Source organism: Telmatherina bonti (assembly GCF_933228915.1).
Source record: "Telmatherina bonti genome assembly, chromosome: 15".
NCBI classification, from domain to species: domain Eukaryota; kingdom Metazoa; phylum Chordata; class Actinopteri; order Atheriniformes; family Telmatherinidae; genus Telmatherina; species Telmatherina bonti.
Window position 1 is genome coordinate 9335899 of NC_136613.1, and position 24191 is coordinate 9360089.

Consider the following 24191-nt stretch of genomic DNA (forward strand, 5'->3'; position numbering starts at 1 on the left):
GTGGGATGTGTTATTTCTACCTTTTGTGGTTACATTCATAGTCTTAACATTTAATGGCTAAGCAAGTCAGAACTTTTGCATTATGTTAAAAAATATAAACTTGACCACTGAAACTAACCATTAGAAAAATAATAATTTGTAACACAAAATAAAATATTTAAAACAAGTATATACACATAAATGTACTCAACACAAAAAGGTTAATTGTGTTTTGACAATCATTTAATGCCCTTCACGTAAAAATGATTCTTTGCAATAAATTTTATATCTGTAAAAGTGCGGGTCACGTGCAGGTTTACCTGTTCTATAATTAGCATTTTATCCTGTCCTACCAGTAGATGGGGGCACCAGATTCCCGGAAAGTCTTGGACCACCCCGGACAGTCAAAAAGAAGCTTCCTATTGGTCTGTTGGTGAGTGAGGTGTCATATTTCCCATGCAGCTTTGAGCGCAGCATACTCTCCGGGAAAAGTTTAATGAGAAAGGTGAAAAAGTAGCTTAAAAAAAGAAAGAAGTTATTCATGTTTTTCCACTGTCAGCGTTTGGACAATCGATCCTTTAGTAAAAGTATGCAAAGGAAAGATTACAAACAAGTTTGTAAAGCTTTGAAAACTTTGTGGAGCTCGTCAGGTTTCACGGTGGGTTTAACTGCTTTGTTTTTTTTTTTTTTTTTTACATAATTAGTCACCAAAAAGCAAAAAATGTCGCAGTCTGAGGAGAAAGAAACAGCAAAGAAACCAGAAGTTAACTCAAAACTAGAGAAAAGCGTCGTGTCCGTGAATCCAAAAGCGGTTTGTCACGCGTGTAAACACTTGTACCGTGACCCTAAAATCCTCCCCTGCTTGCACACTTTCTGCTCGGACTGCATCGCTCAGCTGGAGCCGTTCTCCGGTTCTCCGCGCCTGAGGAGCGGCGAGGTCTCCGTCACGGTGCTTTGCCCTGACTGCGACTCTGAAGTGGACATCCCTCAGTCCGGGCCGGCCGGGCTGAGCACCGACCACCTGGCGCTTGACGAAGTCTTCCTGGAGACCCTGGTCAGAGACGGCCCGCTGGGATGCGACCTGTGCGGCGAGGGAGACGCTGAAAGCCGCTGTGAGGTGTGCTGCGTCAACCTGTGCGAGTTCTGCAGCCAAGCACACAGGTAGCTACTCATCCTAATGTAAACAACTTAAATTATCTGTTGTTATCAGTACGTTATATGTCTTCTTCTTTTATTCAGTTGTTTCAGCTGCTCTTATAATTAAAGTTGCACGTTTCCAACACGCAACACTTAGAGCAGGAGTGCCCAAACTTTTTGCCTCCAAAGACCAAAACGAAAATGAGCCAAACACTGCAGCTTTAAAGGTGGAGTATGTAAGATTTTCAAAATAAATTAAGTAATAAAATAATCACAATCATAATTAGATAGTTTTCTGAACATGTTCCAGTCTCTCCATATTTGACGTGTTATTAAATTACAAGTTTAATTAATGACAAATGACAAAAAGCACTTGTTTTTTTGTTTTTTTTTGTTTTGTTTTTACTGGTAGGAAAACATTTAAGAAGGGTCTTTGTCATTAATTAAACTTGTAATTTAATAACACATCAAATATGGACAGACTGGAACCTACTTTTTTTTTTTTTTTTTTTTTTTTTTTTTTTAAACTATGTAATTATGATTGTAGTTATTTTTTTAGTTAATTTATTTTGAAAATATTGAAAATCTTACATACTCTACCTTTAAGGATGAAACACAACTATATGTGTAAAGTTAGTTTAATTATTGTTTAGTAGCTAATAAAGTGTATTTTTTTTCTGATCAGGGCAAATAAAATGTTACATAAACAATCAATATTGCAATAGAACAATAAAGATATAGTTGGAGGGGAAAGAAATAATAACTGCAGCCACTAAACTGCAACATGTGAACTCCAAATAACAGTGCATGTTGAACAAGGCATAGTGCTGTTGATACTACTGTTCACTGGAGGTTCATCAGAGGTGTTTAACGTGTCCGTCTAGAAGTCATGTGTAAGGAAGGGAAGATGGGGAGGAAAGTCTGAGCTGCAAGAAGGACTGAGACTGTTTTTTTCATGTGTGCTTAAAAAAATACTTGATACCACTTCCTGTATCCAGATGCTGCATGTGCTTTGTGGCGAGCAGCAACACGTTCCTCTTGACGATGTAACTTTACTTCTGCTGTGTCCCATTAAAACTTGTGTTTAGTTGGGTTTTTTCACAGCTGGGAGCAGGGTGACTCCTGCTCTCCACTCCTCTAGTTGAATATGTTCTCTGTGCTGCTTGCAGGCGGCAGAAGCGAACAGCGTCTCACTCCGTTCAGGCTCTGGAGGACCTGAAGGCTCGCGGCCGCCTCTGCCGTCCCGTCCTCTGCTCCCTCCACCCCGGCCAGGAGCTAAGGCTCTTCTGTCAGCCATGCGACCTCCCTGTCTGTTTGGAGTGCGCTGCAACGTTGCACCGCGACCACCACTGCTGTCCCACACGCGATGTCATCGATCGTCACGGTGACCGCATCCGGGAGCTGGTCAGCGTGTGCCTGCGACCTCGTTTGGAGCGCCTGGAGGAGTCGCTGCAGAAGGTCAGAAACCCACCTTTGTTCTCATGATTTGACAAACTTCTGGAACCTTTCTGTTGTTTGGTTTTTATTCTACTTCTCCTTCCACAGGATGGCACAACTTCTACTAAAATAAACTCCTCCTCCCCTGCAGGTGGAAACCTCTCAGGAGAATCTGAAGGTACAAGTGGACGCAACAGCCAATGAGATCAGGGCGTTTGCAAGAGGCTATGCGAGCGCTGTGGAGGCCCACTGCCTTTCTCTGCTCCGTCGCCTGGAGGAGCTTCGGGTGCAACGCAGGTACCAGGAGGTGTTCCTGCTGCGTTCACAACACATCACATCTACAGCTCTGCTGTTAGTCGGGTTGTCATAGCAACCCAACTAACAATAGAGAATGTGGAGCAACATTACTGCGATTAATCTGCCCTGTTGGGAGAGCCAGCAATCTGTTTTTTAGGACTTAAATCTCAGTTTCTGTTCACAATTTCTACAGAGTATTTAATAATTTTAACTTTTCATCGAGTTGTGTACTCGGGTGCAGCTGCTGCTGTACGGAGGAGGAATTAAACCGTAGACTTTTATTCTGTTTCCTGGCTTGGAGGCAGGATAGTGAGAAAACTTCACAGAGAAGAACGAACTTCTGCAGAAACTTAATGAGCTTCTGCTTGACTGCGATTTGGATATAAAAAGGACATTTTGGGCTTTATGTGTGCAGAAGTAAACATGGCTGCAATTACGAAATGTCAGGTGGATGAAAGTGGTACACCTGAAAGTAGGGAACCTCCACCCCCATAAACACCCCCTTTCCAGATGAAAACATCCCTTTAAATAAATAAACATATTTCTGTATGCTTTTGCTTGCTTCTGTATGTTTTAAAGCTTAAAGCCACATGATAGAGTCGCAAGCAGTTTAGGAAGCACAGTTGACTTGAAAAAACCCGCCTTTTGCTTGTCCAGGAACCACCTCCACCTGCAGAGGGCGCAGCTGCACCAGGCCCTGCTGGACGTCCGAGGCGGCGTGGAGTTCGCAGAGCGTCTGCTCAGCTGTGGGTCCGAGGCTGAAATCCTCAGCGCCAAAGGAGTGACCCTGAAGAGACTCACCAGCCTGGCAAAGAGCGGTTACAACCCCCACCCGGCAACAGTTGCCCCTGACGATGGCAGCAGTATTTGCTTTATGCCAAAGGAACCTGCAGGAGAGGTGGAGGGCTACCCTGTGGTCGGAGCGGTTAACTCTAAGGTGGTGGACATCAGCAGGTGCACCATCGAAGGTGAAGGTAAACATAAAGTGGGAAAGTATTCTGGTCTTGTTTTTGCGCTACGTTCACTCGCTATGGGGCTCCCATTTATGTTTCCTGAACTGAAATAAATGCATTTATGACAACATGTGTAACTACCATAGACTGTTTATAAAAAGATGGACGGAGTCTCCGTGACGTCACCCGTAGGTTTCTGAAGAGCTGAATTGAAGCTCGCTGGGTGGTTCCTACCATCGCCATCTTGGCAGAGGCATGTGTGTCATCTTGCCCAGAAAATACAAATATGGGCAAAGAGGTGGAGCTGAGAGGGGGGGGCTGGGAGCGTCATGGTGGATGATTGACATCGAGCAATCTCCGACTTGCCTGTAGCTAAAAGGAGCTAACCAGCTAACGGAGGTAAGCGGGCTAAAGCTAAGTCACGATGCTAACTGGCTAAAAACCGTGGTTGTTCTACGTTCTTCTGACTTGAAGCGGGAGATTGGTACCTGTCAATCAAAAGGACACGCCCCTAAATATGCCGAACTCCAAGATTAAATTACTTTTAAATTGGCAAGTTAGAAAAAAAAATTCACTCCCCCCACAGTTGTCATGAAGGTAAACCTGACCTATTAAACCAAAAATGGATTTTTGAACCAGGCTGTAAACATGTTTATTTCTGCTGTGAAGTTGGTCTTTTTAACATGGAAGTCTATGTGGATTCGCTCTGTTTTGGAGTGGATGAAGGAGGAACTGCAGTTTTATGCATTTCTTCATAGGCTTCACTTTTAACCGCTGGAGGTTGCCACTTTGTAACTCCAGAACAAGGCTCTCCAACTCTTTCATTCAGACTCTGTTGCCAACTTGGCAACTTTCTCGCTAAATCTGGTGACTTTTTTTTGTTAAAAGCGACAAATCTAGCAACTTTTACTGGAGTTATTGGAGACTTTTCTGGTGTTTTGGCGACTGACTTGAAGGCACATATTGTTCAGCAGTTACTGTAAGGAAGGAGAAGCGGGAGCCTCTCCTGTCCTAAAGCACTCCCAGGCGGCCAGTCTCAGTCGGCTCCGGCTGCAGGTCAATGTAGAATAACTGCAGTAGGTTGTGGAAGTTCACCTAAACATAGTTTATACCATTGTCAGTGACATCTGGCCGCATTATTTTCCTATACATAGTTTGGCGAGTTAAACACTGTAATATCCCTCCGTTACGGGGCGTTACCATAACAACACGTTGATCAGCTGGTTCAGATCAGCTGTCTTTTAACAGGTGAATGAGAGAAACGCGCTGCAGCCTGACAGCGGTTGTTTGGCATGAAATGTACATCAACCAACATAAAATAGTTCCTATATAAGCAGTAAAAGCGGATTAAACAACTCGGAACCGTGCATTAGATGGTTATAATGCACGACACGGAGTTGAGAACACCACGACGTGCAGTGTTGTTTAAAAATACTGGATAATTGTGCCAAATAATTGAGATCTCAATTTCAGTCAAAATAATCATGATTAGAATTTTTGTCATTATTGAGCAGCCCTACTATAAACCAACACGACGGCAGATGAAACGACCAGACACTCTTGAAGTAACATTTATTGATCACCAGATGTCACTGTGGTACCATTTTCCAAACGTTCCAAAAGATCAATTCTTTTATCTGGAAAAAATATGCCAAAGGTTTCAATCTCCCAAACTTTTCATTCCTGCCATCATTACTTGTAACATACTTTCTTGCCATCCATCTGCATAAATACAGAAGCAAAACAAGCTGGTAAAGAGGACGAAAAGCCAAATTATGTGGAAGTTGACAAAAAATGGAGAAATCCAATCATGATAAACACATGAAGGAGTAGAATTTTTACTGAAGTGTTTAGTTTTATTTCTGTTCAATTTCAGTATGGTAGGCATGTACATCTGTATAGTAACATGGCCCCACCGCTGCAGGAGGGCTGCCAACCTGCTGCTCTGTCTGCGTGTGAGAATGCGGTGGCTATGAGCTCTTGGCTTGGTCTTATATCAGTCTGCTTAATTAGTAGAACATGTTCGCGTATACGACTCCTGGAATTAAGAAACAACAATGTTGGACCATGAAGTATCTTCAGACAGAGTCTTTCTTATCTTGGCTGGAGATTCTACGGATCTGTTTATTTGTTCTTAGTTTTTATTAGTTTGTTTCTTGTCAGACTATCTATCTATCTGTCTATCTGTCTATCTGTCTGTCTGTCTGTATGTCTGTCTGTCTTACTTATCTTTCTATTTATCAATCTTATTTATCTAATCTATCTATCTTATTTATCTAATCTAATCTATTTTATTTATCTTTCTAATCTATCTATTTTATTTATCTAATCTAATCTATTTTATTTATCTATCTAATCTATTTTATTTATCTAATCTAATCTATATATCTTATTTATCTAATCTATATATTTTATTTATCTAATCAAATCTATATATTTTATCTAATCTAATCTATCTATATTATTTATCTAATCTAATCTATCTATTTTATTTATCTTTCTAATCTATTTTATTTATGTAATCTAATCTTTATATTTTATTTATCTTTCTAATCTATTTTATTTATCTAATCTAATCTATATATCTTATTTATCTAATCTATATATTTTATTTATCTAATCTAATCTATATATTTTATTTATCTAATCTAATCTATATATTTTATTTATCTAATCTAATCTATCTATCTTATTTATCTAATCTAATCTATATATTTTATTTATCTAATCTAATCTATCTATATTATTTATCTAATCTAATCTATATATTTTATTTATCTAATCTAATCTATCTATCTTATTTATCTAATCTAATCTATCTATATTATTTATCTAATCTAATCTATATATTTTATTTATCTAATCTAATCTATATATTTTATTTATCTAATCTAATCTATCTATATTATTTATCTAATCTAATCTATATATTTTATTTATCTAATCTAATCTATCTATTTTATTTATGTAATCTAATCTTTATATCTTATTTATCTTTCTAATCTATCTTATTTATCTAATCTAATCTATCTATCTTGTAGTACTCATTAGATTAAACAACTCTTCCCACTTTAAATTGTAGAAAAATTGCCAACGGGAGCCGAGGCCTTTGTGAGCCACCGTTCATGTGGGGCATGTGTCGTCAATAAAGCAGCTCCAGTTTTCTCCTCGTTGGATGTTTTTTACACATGAACGCAGTTTAGTACCAAGTGCAGACGGCTGTTTCCTCCGCGCTTATGGCTCAAAGGCTGAAATTCTTGCTTGAGCTGAAGGAATGTTGAGGTAACTAAACAGACCTGCAGGCAACACATTGTGTTGATGTTTACACACAAAACAGAACAGGTCAGAGCACGCACGCTAACAAGTGATAACAGACTGTTTCATTCTCTGCAAGCCTGATTTATCCTGAGTGATTGGAAGTTTGACCAATAAGTGGCACAAAGGCGCCAGAAGCCAGTCTGCTGCTGCTCACATCCTGCCAACACACCAGCAGCTGCTGCTGGATATTTGTAGCAGCTTTCGTGTGTCCCAGTCTAGGATTACATGGAATACTCGGAGCAATTATTCACAGGAAAAACCAAAGCAAACACAGACATCTTTGCCGAGTTATGTTGGTATCGGAGACAAAGTTTTGTGCCAATGTTTGCTTAAAGGTCAGCGTGTCTTGTGTCGTGTCAGGCCTTGGTTGTGCAGCTTACTGCCGCTTGTATGACACTGTGTTCATTGTGTTTGGCTTAAACAGCTCTTTGTCCTGCAGTGACGTTTCCATGTATCCAGCTAACTTCTATTAGATAGAAGCTCTTATTTAGTCTCCTAGCATTAAGTTGTTTGTCCCTCGCAGGCTGACTGCCATCAGCAGTGTGACATTGTCATTAAAGGGGCAGATAAAGGCCGGATTTCTGTGTAGAAATCACAGAGGCTCGCTGATGATTATCGCCTGGCCGTGCGATAAAGAGGCTTTAAAGTGTCGGAGCCACTGCAAGGCTTTGCAGCACAGGTGAGCTGCGACCTTCAACAGCTGCAACTTTAATGGTGTCAGCTGTTGCCAACTCAGTTTAGTGAGTTCACACACCAACACACGCATAAAAGCACTTAAAAGTGACTTTGTTGGAGCATGGGTAGCAGTAGCAAAGCCGGTGGTCCACATTTCTAGTGAAGCGTTGGAGCAGATAAGCAGTGTTGGTGGCTGTGATGCAGGGGGAAAAGTTCTGACGTCAGTTTGTGAGTTTAGGTCTTAGAAGTGTTAAAACCATTTATTCAGTTATTTATTTATTCATCAACCTCTCTGGGGAGGCTCAAGTCCTCCAGAATTGAGATGTTTTTTCCAGGTGAGGATTGATTTGGAGGTGCACACATAACACCTCATGAGGCAAAAACAGTCATCATTCAGGCCTTATACACATGGAGATGAGTTAAGTTTTTATCTGTTTAGATGTTTTGTCCACAAGAAACTGTTATTTAATGGGAGCCTGAAAATGCTTTTCTTTTTTTTAAACTAGGGCTAAAAGTAAAATAAATTTAAAACGCCACTGTTTAAAACGCTATGTTTTGTTTCAGTATTTACATCCAAATGCATCTTTCCATATCCTGTTTGCACCTTTACCCTGCATGTGCAAACAGCTACAACTGGCAGATCAGTGTTGTATTAATGCAGCAGAAGCTACTTTTCCAGCCAAAACTGCTCATTATGAGTCTACACAAATGTTCCCTTTTAGCTTAATTCTCAAGTGTTTTTTGTTTATTTGTTTTTTACTTTAGATGAGCTTATGTGTCGGCCTCTTTTTGTCTGTTTCTGTATTTCATTTGCTACTTTACAGCGCCACCCACAGGCCTGACAGAGATACTACAGCATTTTGTGTTTCTACCTTCAGGGAAGCTTTTTTTTTTTTTTTTTTTTCTTGTCCAGCATTGAGTGAGAAGAATGATGGTCTGGATGCTGTGTTCTGCTGAGCAATGCAAGCTTTATTGATATAATGATTCCCCTGATATTCTGGATTCTTTCTTTATTTTTCTGTTTATTTTTAATAAGCATTTATTACAGAGCTTGTATAGTACTGAGCCTGACTAGAGAGGAATAAAAAGGATAGAAAGAGAACAGGAAAAAGAACAAAGCAGAGTAAAGAGAGGAGACAGAGAAAATACCTCACAGGGAAGCTTTTATAAAACAAAAATGCTTCAGTGTGCATGTGGACATATTTTTCTAAAACCCTCTGAAGGCTCAATGATGCTCCACTCACTCATTTTAGTATGCCAAACATCGCTACATGCTCCCATGCGTCTGTCATCTAGCCATGGTTTATGGAGCGTACATCCACTAGAGGGCAGTGTAGAGTTCAGCTGCTCCAACAGCAGGAGTAGATCACGATGATGTACGTTCTCTGGAAGGGGCATAAACAAGCAGTAGACCTCGGTGGTCTGTGCAGCTGTTAAATATGCTGCGGCTTCTTCTGCTTTTTCCCCTCGCGATGAACACATGAGCTCTTACGGGTAATGCTTCTTCTGGCGGCGCCGCTCCATTTTCTGAGGCCGGTTATACATAAAAATACTCGGATGAAGGATGCTGGCCACCGTCAGAAGGCATGATCGTGTTTTTTTTTAGCCATTAAACAGTTATTTCTTCAGGAAGTACTCTTTAGGAATACTTTCCAGGCTTTTTAAGGACTTTTCAAGGCTTTTCTCTGGATGTCAGCTGCCCTTTTTTTTTTCCCATTCTGTCAACCTGATCCCACCCTGCTCCAATAGCGTTAATGTTTGGACTCTGGGGAGGACTCATAACTCCATAAAACCTGTTAGCAGGCGTTTGCAGTCCAGCTCTTTTTATTTAACATACCTCAGTTTAACCCCGTTTTTCCTCCATAACAACTGCGTCTTCACACCCACCCTTCCACTGAGACCTCTCCCAGCCTCCATGAAGGATTCTGCGTCAGGCCTTTGCTGAATCTGTATCAACCATTTCCAAAAGAAATCCCTTTCAGATCCTGTTTATCTGCTGCAGACAGTTCTTCTTTTTCTTCTTCAAGTCTCACACTTCTTCTGTTGCTCTCTACTCGTTCACTTTCCTCAGATATAAAGACACTCTCCTGCTGAGATGTGCCAAGTTTACAGCTAATAGCTCCTCAGGATTCACCTTGCTGGTGCTGAAATAATGTTTTCTTTCTGTCAGACTGTTATCTTTTACCATTTAATAAGTGATGCTTCTGACTAGCAAAGTGCTAAAAGAGCTTATTTATAACTGGTTCTTTGCTAAGTTGACTATCATGAGTAAAAACACTGTTTCATCTGTTAAGGTGGGAGAATTATTATTTCTGAGCACTTTAAAAGATTCCAATAAAGTCTGGATCCTTAGAAGTCATATACAATGAAATGAGTGGTGGTCTTAATGTTCAGGTTCAGAGATCAGGATTAGATGTTTAGTTGTTGTTTTTTTTAGCTTGCATAATGTAAACATATACCAACAAACTGTTAGCAGGAGTCCAGGTACACATTGGGGTTGTTAGATATTCACAGTGGGCTCATCCTCCTATTCATCATCTGTGAAGCAGCATGTCGATGTGGTTTCATTAGCGACGGCAGCATCCAAACATTTTGCTGCAGCAGCTGGAAAACGCTGAATAACAACAGATGAAAACGCAGAGTGGGATCATTTGTTACTGAGCAGCTAATGGAGTCTGACAGGGAAGTGCAAAGCAACATTAATCATTGAAATGAACACAAATGATGTTTGCTCTGACAAGACAACAACGCCACACCGGCACACGCGCCAGTATCCTGAGCGAGCCGAGCTGGTTTCGGGAAACTGGTCTGCAGCTGGAGGAGTCGCTGAAACTGGCGGCATATGTTCACAATGAAAGTGTATCACGTGTACGCTCACTGTGTGTGTGTGTGTGTGTTTGGGGAGGTTGTTTTCTGCTTGGGATGCTGTGAAGTCCTCGGAGGCACATGACTAATGTCCAAGTGTGTCCATTTTGTGTCGCGTCTAAATGATGAAGTGCCTCTCTTCATGCAGTGCAGCCTGTTAGATCCTTCTGTCCTTCACACAGCCTCATGTTTCATCTCTCTGGTGTGTTTCTTTACACCCTGACGTGTGCCGTTGCGTCTGCACCTGTGTGAAAGAAACTTGTCTGGCAGTATGGATGATTTGTCCTTGTGAGGATGTGTTTGTCTGATGTAACGGAGGTTTTGTGTTGGAGTTTATTAGCTGTATGTCCTCTCCGTTGCTCTGCACAGTGACACCAGTTGCTTATATGTAACCTTTAGAAAGATTTCGTTTGATTTGTTTGTATTTATCTAAAAAGAGGACCACGAAGGGCAGCTAGAGTGTAGTGAAACAAGTGAACAGAGATGGAAAACTGTGGAAAAAGCTGCAATCTTTGCAGATTATCATCATCTGGCTCATGTTTTTCTCACTCTGGTGCTGAAGCTGTGGCCCTGCTTAGCTTTTAAAATAGCCTGGTGACAGTCACCATTTATCTTTAAACAGTTTATCATTGAGCCTGTTTACATGCCTTCCAAATGATCCGTTTTCTAGAGTTATACCGATGGCGTGTTATGATAACTTTATCCAGTGATGACACTGATGGGATTATGAGAAATTAGGTTAACACGCGCAGATTCCGCCATGATACTCTTTGTGCCTTTAACATTAGCTCAACATTAGTTGACAGTATCCTGTCAGACCAAGACGAAAGGCAGATGTTTTCCATATGATAGCTGTATGTCATGCTTTTCTCTGCTTGGAGTATAAACACCCAACAGCAGCAGCATGTGGCCTGATTTCCAGACCTATTAGCTCCCAGATTAGCACAGCTAACGCTAAAACCACAGACATCACCATGTTCAGTAAAAGGCAGTATTTTTTCTTATCTCACTGCATACACTTTACTTACTCTGAAGAGAATCAGATAAATAACAGAACATAATTTTTTTTTATTTTTTTTTTATTTTTATGATTCAGGATTTTATGATATTTAGCACATAAAGCTTCTGATGTAATTATTGAAATGGTCAGAATTCTCACATATTGCATGTATGATCATGTCAACAGGCTCATGATAACTTGAGTAATCTGATTACTCTAGAAATCGTACAATGATCAGATTTAGCTGCATTATGTAAAACGACAAGCAGATGATGGTTAAAATCTCGCTGCACGTTCACATTTTGCAGGATTTGTGTGCATATCAGTCGATTTTGTTGCAAGGAGTCTGGCTGAAACATTTCTTGGTGGTGATGCTTTAATACATGACGGTAAAATATCCCTCCTCGGAGCGACCCTTCATGCGGCGTATTTGAAGTTCAGCTTGGTTGCAGGATTTGCGTCGCTGGGATTGGATTCTAACGTTTCAGTAAGAAGGGATCATTCTCATTTTCGGCTTCGACCTTGCTGGTAAAAAGGTGTTTTCCTTGTGACAGAGTCCTTTACCTCCTGATCCAAGTCACCAGCATGAGTTGGTGTGTGGCCACACACTTGGTGGTCCCCATAAACTGCTGTGTGAGCAGCTGGTGTGTGATTCTCCTGCTAACGATAATGTGCTTGTCTTTGGAAGAAAGAGCAGCTTCATTGAGCCTCTGAAGAGGTCAGACGGTGGATGTTTCCAGCCTTAAGTTTTCTGCTTCGTATGTGATTAAAAAGGAAGTTGTGCAACACGGATTACAAAGGTCACGTTGTTGCCATGTCTGTCCTCTCTAATTGTCCTGTTGATGCAGATCTTCTGGGAATGCATCTGGAAAACTCAGATGTTAGCAGACTTGGAGTAATCTGTCCCACTTTTCTGTCTCAAAAGAAATAAATGATGTTCTTAAATTGGCAGGTAGTTGTCGCTCTCGCTCATGTTGATGATAATGGTCCCGTCTCGCAGCATCAAACCAGCTGGGATTCAGATGGACATGCAGTAGCCTACATGCTCTGTTGTTTCTGGGCCTTCCTGTCTTTGGTTTTATCTTCAGTGAGAAGCAGCTCCATCTTGTTAAAACCAGAAAACTGATTTAGACGTTTTCTATTTTCCAGATTTTGTTACCTTTCGAGGAAAACTGTAGGCCAGTGTGATGGACCGAGCAGTGTGGTGTTGTTTTTTTTTTATTTTTTTTTATTAATTTAACCAAAAAATAATCAAATGCATATATAAAAAGTCACAAACAAAATGTGCCTATAAATGCAGTCAGAGTAACTTAATTCTGCTCAAAATATTTGCTTTCAAAACAAAACTACTGCAAACTGATGTAACACATGAGACAACAGGGAATTTAAATAGTGGCTGATCAAACACAGTGGTGTAAAAATGTAACTAAAACTGATCCAAACAAACCCCATAATTCCCTAATATTGAGCCGAATGAAGCAGTTTTCTGGTCTCAGCATGCAGACCTGCTCCAACCTTCGACCACTGCTCCCTCTTCAGCCAAATGGCTGGAGCAGCTGGAGGTACCTCAGGAAACCTAACAGTTAAACCTCCTATAAACATGAGAAATTGTGTGCAAATGAATTTTAATTTCTAACAAAAAACAGTTATCTATCGTCCTGCAAATTAAACCCAAAGTGTTGGAAAAAAATAAAATAAAAGTAGTTGCTGTTTGTTGCAGATTCGATGTGTGATGCAAGTTTGCACACGTGTGGGTTGTGGCTGCCGCACATGAGCTGCTTTCACCACAAAACACAGGCAGCCAAACAAAAGTTTCTTTCTTCTAGTTTTCTTTCAAATTTCCTGAGTTTCTCTTGTAAACTTCCTACTTTTTACTCACAGTTTGCCCGCTTGTCCCCTTACTACCATCTCCACATCAGTTGGATGTGGAGATCTGACTTTTTCCTTTCCATATTTATCCATTTGTACCCCTGTACACACCCCGGTCGCTGCTCTGTTTGTAGGCACTCATGGTTTTTACTCTTAGGATGTCTATTGTGCTCTTTGAAACTTTGAATACTTGATTCTCTAAAGATGTAAAAGTTGTTTAATCTGTAGAGAAGGCGTGAAAGTTGCTGTGGCTTGTTTTCTACTTTTTGCTCAGTCTTTCTTTCTTCCTGTTCTTTTATTCTCTTTCTCCATCATGTGTCTCTTTTCTTCTATCTTTTCTCTCATTATTTCCCTCTTTTGTCTCTTTTCCTCTGGTCCAACAGTTATAAGCTGAAATAACAGACTTATGAAATATATAATAAAAGAAAGAATAAAGCTTCAGAACCAAGGGGAGCTTCGTATCCATGGGCTCCTCTTGGAAGAGTAAATGTGTTCAGCACAGCACGGCGGCCGGACCATCATTCTGCTGTCAGGATGGTGGACAGGACAGGTTAAATTAAAAAAACAATTTAAAACAAAAAAAGAAATAAATCCATTTTGGAGCATTTTGCAGACAGTCAAGCAGCCACCAGATGGAGTTGCTCCATTCATCATTTCTCCTCTTTTGTCCATGTATTTAGCGATATTATCATTTATCGCAATAATTTCTGAGACAGTTAATCACATGGCAAAATTTGCTATCGTGACGGGCCTGCATGTATTACAGGCAGGTGCTGCACGCCTCAGCTGTGTGTTGGGAAGTGGTCAGTCCTTGGTAGTACTTTCTACTCGCTGTATTGTAATGACTGTGAACACAAAATGAGCCTCAGCTTAAAGAAACGGCTTCTCTATCATCAGAACTCGACCTTGTTGCTGCGTCAGATCAGTCGCCTGCCAGGAAGGGCAGCCATCTGACCTCTAACCTCCTGCCTCTTCACACTCCCAGGTCTTCATCAGGGCCGCGAGGGCCAGCCGGGCCACTTCACCCTGGTGTGCAGAGACTCTAGCGGGGAGCAGATGGCTCGAGGGGGAGAGCACGTCCTCGTCAGCATCGTCCACAAGGAGAAGAAAAGCTGGTGAGTGCACGGGCCCGGCCTGCTTCGTCTGCAGCGTGTCTGAAGCGGTCAATCATAAAAACAATCACCAGCTTCCTGCAGCGAGACACTGACGCCGCTGCGTCATTTGCGCTGTTTTGTCGGGGAAGTTTTGTGCTTTGGTAAAGGAAAAGGACTGACGAACCTCGGCAAGGCTTTTCCTGTCTGTAAAGAGACCGTTAGCTGCAAACCGCAGCGTTCACGGCGACATATGGCGTGTTTACATCATGCCAGGTCACCAGTGCACCTCATACCTGTGTGTTGTGCTTTTATTCTCAAATCAGGCTCAACTTGGGCGCCGAATTGCAGTAAAACCTCAGTAGTATTTTAGCAATCCACCCTTTCGTCCACGCAAAACCGCGGATTAGCCTCCATGAAACTGATCATGTCTGAAACCGGGTGATGGATTGGTTTGAAGCCTCTGTCTGTGTTCCGTCGGAACGGTGTGCGGTTAGGACATCAATGGGACGAACATGCACCAAACCCGACCTTCACCTTGTCGGTGACCAGCCTTGTTGTGACGCATCTCTAGACAATCCCGGCTTGTTTACGGCTTTTGCACCAGACTGCTGTTACAACAGAATATCGTGCTGCTGTAGCGTCAACAGTGGGAGCAAGCAGACATGGAGAACAGCATATGTCCGATGTTCCTGCAACACACAGTGAGCCTTTGTCTGCTCACGTCTTGTTTTAGCTTTGGAGTGTTACTGTTTTTATCATCAAACCGTCTCCACTTTCGCCCCTGAACCGGCTTCAGCACCGTGTGTACACAGTCAGTTATATCCAACTTTCACCTTCAACTAAACCGATGGGCAACATGCTCAGCTGTCATCTTCAACATGAGGTCCACTCTTTGCTCTTCATGTCTAACACTGAACTTTCCCAGGCTGAGATTAATAAAGTACTTCTGGTTCTGATTCTGGTTCTGAAATTGACGCCACATGTTGGTGATAGTAGCTCTTAACAACCAGATGCTGAACAAGATGCAAATGGTGACAGAAGTCACATAACTACTCCTTAAAAATGAGAAAATCATATTAAAAAGTTAGTTTGGGTATTTTTGTGCAGCTAAATTGATTATGATTAAGTCATTTTTTTAGGAATATGTACGTTTTTATCTGTTTACAAGTTTATGTTGTTTGCTTTAGCAAAGTGGAGACGACAATAGATGACAAGAGTGATGGGACTTACAGCGTTTCTTTCACACCTGATGAGCCAGGAGCCTACTCCGTGTGGGTTTGTGTGAAAGCCCAACATGTCAAGGTACAAAACTAACCAACTGTGGAAAATGTATCTTAAACTAAGGTCAATTCCAGTATAATCTTTGTTGACTTTGATTCATCAACAATGGTGGAAAGTAGCTAGCCAGCAGCTCATGGCTTGTCTCCTTGCATTCCTGCAGCTAGCTAGCTAGCTAGCAGCTCATGGCTTGTCTCCTTGCGTTCCTGCAGCTAGCTAGCTAGCAGCTCATGGCTTGTCTCCTTGCGTTCCTGCAGCTAGCTAGCTAGCTAGCTGCTCATGGCTTGTCTCCTTGCGTTCCTGCAGCTAGCTAGCTAGCTAGCCACTCATGGCTTGTCTCCTTGCGTTCCTGCAGCTAGCTAGCTAGCTAGCCACTCATGGCTTGTCTCCTTGCGTTCCTGCAGCTAGCTAGCTAGCTAGCCGCTCATGGCTTGTCTCCTTGCGTTCCTGCAGCTAGCTAGCTAGCTAGCCGCTCATGGCTTGTCTCCTTGCGTTCCTGCAGCTAGCTAGCTAGCTAGCCGCTCATGGCTTGTCTCCTTGCGTTCCTGCAGCTAGCTAACTAGCTAGCCGCTCATGGCTTGTCTCCTTGCGTTCCTGCAGCTAGCTAACTAGCTAGCCGCTCATGGCTTGTCTCCTTGCGTTCCTGCAGCTAGCTAGCTAGCTAGCCGCTCATGGCTTGTCTCCTTGCGTTCCTGCAGCTAGCTAGCTAGCTAGCCGCTCATGGCTTGCCTCCTTGCTTTCCTGCAGGGTTCTCCGTTCATTCTGAATGTTCAGAGGAAGTTCAGGCGTCACACTGGGAAGTTTCACTGCTGCTCCTTCTGCTCCAGCGGAGGAGCCAAAGAGGCTCGCTGTGGCTGCCCAGGAACCATGCCAGGTAGGAGCTGACCTGAACCAAATGAAAAAGGAAAAAAAAAAGCTTGACTGAATGTGCTTTCACCATGTTTTGATCTAATTTCTGCTCATGCTGCAGCCTCTCCTGTGTGTGACAAACACATGCATGTAGATGGACACTGTGCATCTAAACAAAGAGACAGAAAGGCTGAAGGAAACTTAATCTGGTTCAATAAACTGTAACTAACAAGAGAATGTGATACAAACTCCTAAACCTGTTTTAATAAAGTAAAAAGTGATTATGAAAGCTGATTATCCAACACAGGCGTGTTTTAGAACAGCACAGTGCACTTGTCAGGCTAGTTTTATGTTTCAGAGAGAAATTGATCTATTGCAGCGTTTAATCTTTACTTTACATAGTAATACGTATGAAGCTATCTCATGCTAATGCTGCATACGGTACACAACCTGGAACTCTCTCTGTCATGAAACAGATCAGAAGTACCTTCATGTTAAGCTGCGAAGGAAGCTGTGAGGAAAGTTACTGTGGAAATTAAGTTCCTGAAAGGACTGATTCTTTTGAAGGATGGGTGGGCAACTCCGTTCCTCGAGGGCTGCAGTCCTGCAAGTTTTCCCAGCTGCAACACACCTGATTCAAATCAATGGCTAACTAGTAAAGTTGTGCAGAATTTGACCTTAAGCTCTGCACAAGTCTGCTCATTGAGTCTGGTAGGTATCTGGATGTGTTGCAACAGGGACACTATGAACATTTGCAGGACTGCAAGTATTAATGGCCGATTTTGGACCCCTTAGTACTAACTGAACATGATTAGACCACCACAGCCTTCCTCAGTGTTGCTGCTGACCATGTCCATCCCTATATGAGCACAGTGTAGCATCTTCCGAAGGAAACTTCCAGCAGGATGATGCACCATGTCACAAAGCTCACATCATCTCCAGCATGACGATGAGTTCACTGTCCTCCATGTGGTGGAACCAAGGCCGGATTATCCAATGGAAATTATGGGCACAGGCTGACGGGCCCACGCCCACTCTGGGCCCATGTGGGACCCACCTAGGGCAAACACCAGCAGTTTGCACATTCAATAAAATGTAAATAATAGCCAGATAGTTACACCACTACCAATAGTATATTCCTATTGATACGATTTGCTGTGAGATGTTAGCAATGTTGTTTCACAGTGTTTCATTTACAATTCTTTACAATGTTGCGGTGGGGAAGGGGGCCCTGGAACACTCTGGGCCCAGGGACCTGTGGACTTTTAATCCAGCCCTGGGTGGAACGGGAGATTCTCATCGTGGATGTGCAGCAACCGTGTGATGCTTCATGTCAACATGGAGAAAAATCCCTGAGGAATGTTTCCAACACCATGATGAATCTATGACAGCAGGAATTACAGCAGTCCTGAAGGGAACATGGTTCTTTAGGTACATGTGCAGTAGGTCTCAGTGTGTTTGGTACGACTCAGTTGTGTTTTTCTTCTCTGCAAATAAGGAAAGAAGAAACATTGATTGGACTTCTGATCAGTCTGACTTCATTTCATCAAACTGAATAAACCATATAAACGATTGTTATAGGCTGCTGTTGCCATGGTTTCCTGCACTTCTTTTATTCACTCACTGAAAACAAACACACTTGACTTCCTTATAAACCAGCTGTTTGAACAGCACAGCAGTGTATTCAGCGTCGTTTTAGTTAATTGCTTCCTCTCTTTCATCCGTTCTCATCACTCCCTGATAAAAATGCTAGAATTTCTGATGCCTCGCCACATCTTTCACTGTCTGCTTTCCTACACGTCTGTCTGTCTGTCTGTCTGCCTGCAGGAAGATTTAAAGGCTGCGGTCACGGACATAAGGGACATCCCGGAAAGCCTCATTGGTCCTGCTGCGGCAGCACCGTGGAGAAGTCGGAGTGTTTGCCTGCGAGCGTGTTGGCTGCAGTTTCCCCTCGCAGCCACCTGCGAACCGCCGAGCTCTGATGCGACGCAGAGACGAGTCCTGTCAAGATGATTAAAGTCCACGAAGAACGGCAGCAAGCAGAAGGTTAGGGCAGCGGGGAGGTAAGCTTCAGGCTGTTAGTGTGAGTCTTGGGCAGACTCTGAAAGGTCAGACAAGGGAAGAGACTCTAAACACGTCGAGTGAGGCAGGACATCAAAGTCGCTGTGTGGTGTTTACTTCTGCCAAACATGCTGGTAGCTGCTGGTCTTCTAGCAGTCCAGCTTACCGCTTCGAAAGGGGGGAAAGCATAAATCACATGCGGTAAAAGCCTTGGTGTTACCAACTCATCACACTGCTGTTAATCTATCAGGTGCTACAGCTAAGTTGAAAACAGTAAGATGGAATATCTATTTATTTTTTACATTTACTGTTTAGATTCAGAGGAAATCCTCCCAACAAGCGTCTTGTTTAGGTAATAATGTAACTACAGAATGGTACACACTGGAAAAGAAACCTTTCTTTTATATCTAAGGTTGATGACACTTAATCTGATTTTCACGTCGCCTGAACGTTTATACAATCCAAGCTGATAAACAACACGTGAAATTTAAAGTTGCGTGAACAGATTTGTCACGTCGGTCGCACAACGGGGCGCGCTCGTACGCAGATGGAACTACTGTAATACTTCTCTACCCACACGTTCAGCTGCAATCCTCATTCCACAGAAGCATGATCCTTACAAGCTCTACCTCAGTGTTCTTCCAACATCGCCTCATACAACACCAGCTGGTTTTATTACAGGGGAGAAATAATCAACCCAATGCAAATACGCTAAACTTGGTCTTTCCGTTTCACGAGGGCAACACATCAGCTTTAGATGTTCGACTAGTAAACAAGGTAACTTGTTCATGCAACCTCAACAATCCGCAACTGCAGTATAAGCACAACTGTAGCTCGCTAGTTCCTGCAAATAAACAGTTCTAGAAGAAAGGCTGTGTTTTTGGTGCTGCTGGTGGAGCGTTGCATGAGTATTAGCTGTACATTCTTGAGTTTTATAAGCCTGTAGAGCTAAACCACTGAATGAATCCCATTTAACCACCACAACAGTTGAAATCAAGACCCAAATGAGGAAGCTGTGTTTTTCCACTTTCACTGCAACTTAATTTTCTCTAGAAGAACTACATTTTAATCTAAAAATATTGGTTCATGATAAGTCTCTGGATGATCGATTAACACAGTTTAACTGACTGCTGGTCACTAACTGGTTACCAGAAGCAGCCAAATAAACCAGTTTGATTAGTCCTTGGTCTGAACCAGGGGGACTCAGTCGGTCCTTAATCTGGAATTTCCACGTATTCCTGCTCCAACACACCTGATGTAAATTAAATTAATCTAACAGCCTATCAGGTTGTGCACATGGCTTGTTCAGTTGTCAGCTGTGTTGGAGCAGGGATACATGGAGAACTTGCTGGATTGCGGACTGTGTAGCACCAAGTTGAATATCCATGATCTAAACATTCACCGGAGGTTGGACTGGCGAAGGTTTAGTCTGACGGGTTTTAATCTTCCAGCATCGTTTGGGGGAATAATGTTGTGTTCGTCTGTGTCATCTCTTCCTCCTGTAAACTCCTGCAGCACGCATCCGAAAACAAAACGGATCATCACTCGTTTCTATGGTAACGCTTCAAGCAGATCAGTGTTCTCTGCAGTTCAGCGTAGAAATCGCCTTCGTCTGTAACTGCACCTAGCTGCAACTTCATGTTGCATTCGCTGTACCAGTGGGGTGTGGGAGTTAAAAGCTCAGTAGTTTAATAGTTCTGTTCACTAAAGAGAGATTTTTTATTAGATCTTTTGTATCCAAAGTTGCAAATTTGACTCTAAAAAAATTTTTTTTTTTTCTTAGCTTTTTTTTTTTTTTTTTTTTCCAAGATGAGAGTTGGAAGTTTCAATTTACCTTTTGTCAGTGAATGCACACACCATCAGCGGTTCCAGCAGCTCAGTCACTGCTTAACTTAACCTGCAAACTCCAAACATAAGCAGCACGTTTTCGCTTTAAGGGCCGGAGGTGAAGCTCAGTGTTTATGGCGGCAGATCGAGGCTTTCTTCCCACCGTCAAACTGTGGACGATCAGGAAGCATTTTTCTTTCACGTTTGGTGCACATGGTGTCCGCTCTCATGCTCCTCTCTTGTGTGGTAAAAATGTATTTTGTAGGTTGTTCAGCAGAACAGATCTGAAAAGAGGTCGACTTTGCCAGAAAGAAAGTCACATTAAACCCCTAAAACAATGTTTAGAAATGAAAATTCATGGTGGAAAGTCACACTTTCCAGGTGCTTTTCTGTGCCGACATTTTATTACGACCTCAAAAAACCATGTTGGCTTGTAAATAAAAGCTCAAATGTCTCCTTATACTTATGCATCTCTACATACAGCACAGTATTTACTGTTATAGTTAGCCAGTTATCTGTATAGCAGAATTCAGAATATAAAATTATCCTTTTAAAGTCTTTTAAATGTACAAAACTCCCTTTTTCTTTCGTTTTCCCTTCCCTTCCCTTTCTTTCTTTCTTCCCTTTCGTTAGTTTATTTTAAGTTTTGCTTGATGAATGTGTGCTAATAACTACTTATTACTATAGTTTGATCAAATCTGTGGAAACTTGATAATTATTTTGCCCTTTACTGAAAAACAGATATTTAGAACACATACTGACCTCTGTGTATGACTTATGTGTTGTATATGTAATTTCATGGCAATATAATATGATCTAAAATACACACTTGGGTAACCCGCTGCCACATGACGTTTATAAATTCATTTGTTAGCTGTATCTTTATCCATGTGTGCAAAAGTCATGTTCCTGTAATTGCTGCTGGTTCGATATGGGAGCTGCTCATCCGGCTTCCCCAGATGTTCAGGATGTCAAACAATCCAATCAGCTTTGTTTGTATAGCACCAATTCACAAAAACAAAATCTCAGGGCACTTTGCAGACAAATCACTGTGAGCCAATCAGTGTTCATACAAGCTGATTTATAAAGCTGATGGTCGAGCTGGGGAAGACCAGCGGATTGCCAAACATCTGCTCTTCTCTGTAAACTGCTGCTTTCAGGCTTCTAGGCTGTGAAGATTTCGTCCATCAGATGCTCAGAGCTAACAGAGCACAGGAGAAACTCACACGTTGCATGTTTTAGGGGTTTTTATCCAGGTTTCTCAGCAGTGTAATTCTCCTGTTTTCTGGTAAAAACAGGATTTTATCTCCATGGAAACGGAGAGTGTGACCCTAGAAGGAGTCCGCTTCCTCTTAGGATACAAACTTCTTCTTCTGCTAGGAGTTCTGTCACTTCTACGAACAAACCTAAAATCCACACTGCGCCTCATCATGCTTTTTTTTACTGCTGCAGACAACTGTTTGATCATGTGTAGATGCATCTGTGTGGTACAACATGGTCTCAGTAGCTCACATTTCCAGCTGCCGGCACGTTCATCAGAACTGTATGATAAAGTATTTCCAAGTACATCTTCCTGTTGTTGATCGTTTTACTTATTTATGTATCTGTTCAATAAAATAAATACGTAATTTCTCAATTCCTGCCTCATTCATTTCTTTACTTTACAGTTTCAAGCCAGATGTTTTCTAAGTCTTGTAGCTACATTCAGTTAAGACAGAAACTAAGGATGGATGTTTGTGTTTGTGTAGTGTGAGGGGTGTAAATGCCGTGTGTGTGTGTGAGATCCTGTGTAATGCGGATTATTATGTGGTGTGTATTTTTAAATGGCTATGTCATATATTTAGGTGTGTGATGGCTTTATTTTAATTATGAAAAGCACTTTGTATTGCCGGTTGTGTAAAAAGTGCTTTATGAATAAAGTTTTAATTTGATTTGATAAATAATGGACCACAACATCTGCATAAAATAGTCATAACTCATCTACTTGTTTTCATTTATAACTTAAATAAATTTTTGCAGGGATGAAAAGTAAACAAACAAAACCAAACAGTAGCTGTAGTTCGGGAAGAGCAGTCGTCTGCCAGCCTGAGAGTCGGGGGTTCGATGCCAGGCTTCTCCTGACCACATGCTGAAGTGTCCTCGGGCAAGACCATGTTCCCTCCCAGTGCATCTACCAGCGAATGAATGGGTGTGATGGAGCAAAGCATGTATGTGTATAAATGTAACATGTAGTGTTAAAGTGCTGTGATGGAATTTAATGTGTATTACTGTATTTTTCATGCTGTGAAAATTTTACGGCGTCATTGATAAGGGGGTTGTGGACTACATAAGTGCCCAACTTCTTCCAAAACCCTTTTCAAACTTTAGAAGCTTTTTTTTTGTTGTTTGTTGTAACAAATATTTGTTCTTTTAAAAGTCCTTTTCTTTTTGTTCGAAATAAATAAATAAAAATGAAAGCGCTGCACAAGTAGAGTACAGTTCATTTACCATTAAAAAATATATATCTTTTCCTAAAGGTTGTTGCATTTCTCAGTTAAATGCATTACTTCTGTTTAGTGAAATTTGTCCTGCTCTCCTCGCCATGCACGGCCCTTTTGTCTGTACATTTTATATGTGAAATCCCTGCGTTTTGTTTCCTGCAATGTTGTTGTATTTTACAAAACCTTTTATTTGGCTGGAAGCATGAGTCTCAGGATGCAGGTTCTCCCAGCTGAACATTGCAGCTTGATTTACATTATATATCGCCCATTAGTTGTGGTTTAACAGCTGCAGAGAAAAGGTTTCTAACACTGACCAAACATGTCACCATGGTTACCAAGCACCTGAACCATGTTTATCCTCCAAATACTTCAAGAACAGCGTTAAATTTTCTTTGGGTATTTTTTTGTTTTTGTGTTTTAGGTTAAAATAGGAGGATTTTATGGGGTTTAATCCCTCTCCAGACCAGCAGGCTGCAGGAGAGAGTCGCTTTTCTCTACCTGCTCCTCTGGAACTGATGCTCATCCTTCTGTAGGAGATGATTTGTTTTCCAGGCCACCCTGAAAGCCGTCTCAGAGGAAGTTGCATTAGTGGTCACTCTGCCAAATCCAACAGGAACTTACAGCAGACTGGGGAAAAAGTGACCCTCCTAAGTATCATGCGAATGCCTCAGAGCCAGAAAGGAGAGGTCAGTACAGGCTGAAACGTAAACACACACACACACACACATGTACTTCCATTAGCTGAAAGCAGCTGTAGATTAAGGATGATGGACAGGATGAAACGCTGACTTTGCTACAGTCTTTATAGTCCTCCTCTGCCTCCGTGTTTTCAGTCAACTTAATCTAAAAAGAAGTGAGCCTGCTGACACAAAAACACACTGAAGGATCTACGCCAGGCCTCATAAACCTCTTCACCCACCATTGAGCTCTCCAGTAATGTACCGTGTAACTGAGAGTCAGTGATCATGATGCAATATTGTCTCACAGCTGAGATGCCTTTTTCCATGTTTAATCTTTTGCCAATTGTGCTTTTTATGCTGATCAGATTTTCCAGACAGTTCAGCTGCAGAAG

At 41.7% G+C, this 24191-nt stretch overlaps 1 protein-coding gene across 1 annotated transcript; it reads left to right on the forward strand.

Moving 5' to 3' along the window:
* Window positions 1-700: 700 nt before the first annotated feature.
* On the forward strand, window positions 701-18733 carry trim45 (tripartite motif containing 45; the record flags this gene model as incomplete). Its single annotated transcript, XM_079254337.1, has 8 exons — window positions 701-1140; window positions 2286-2574; window positions 2705-2850; window positions 3508-3824; window positions 14516-14645; window positions 15812-15926; window positions 16650-16776; window positions 18579-18733. 8 exons carry the CDS (start codon window positions 701-703, stop codon window positions 18731-18733), a joined length of 1719 nt encoding a protein of 572 aa, XP_079110463.1.
* Window positions 18734-24191: the final 5458 nt, after the last annotated feature.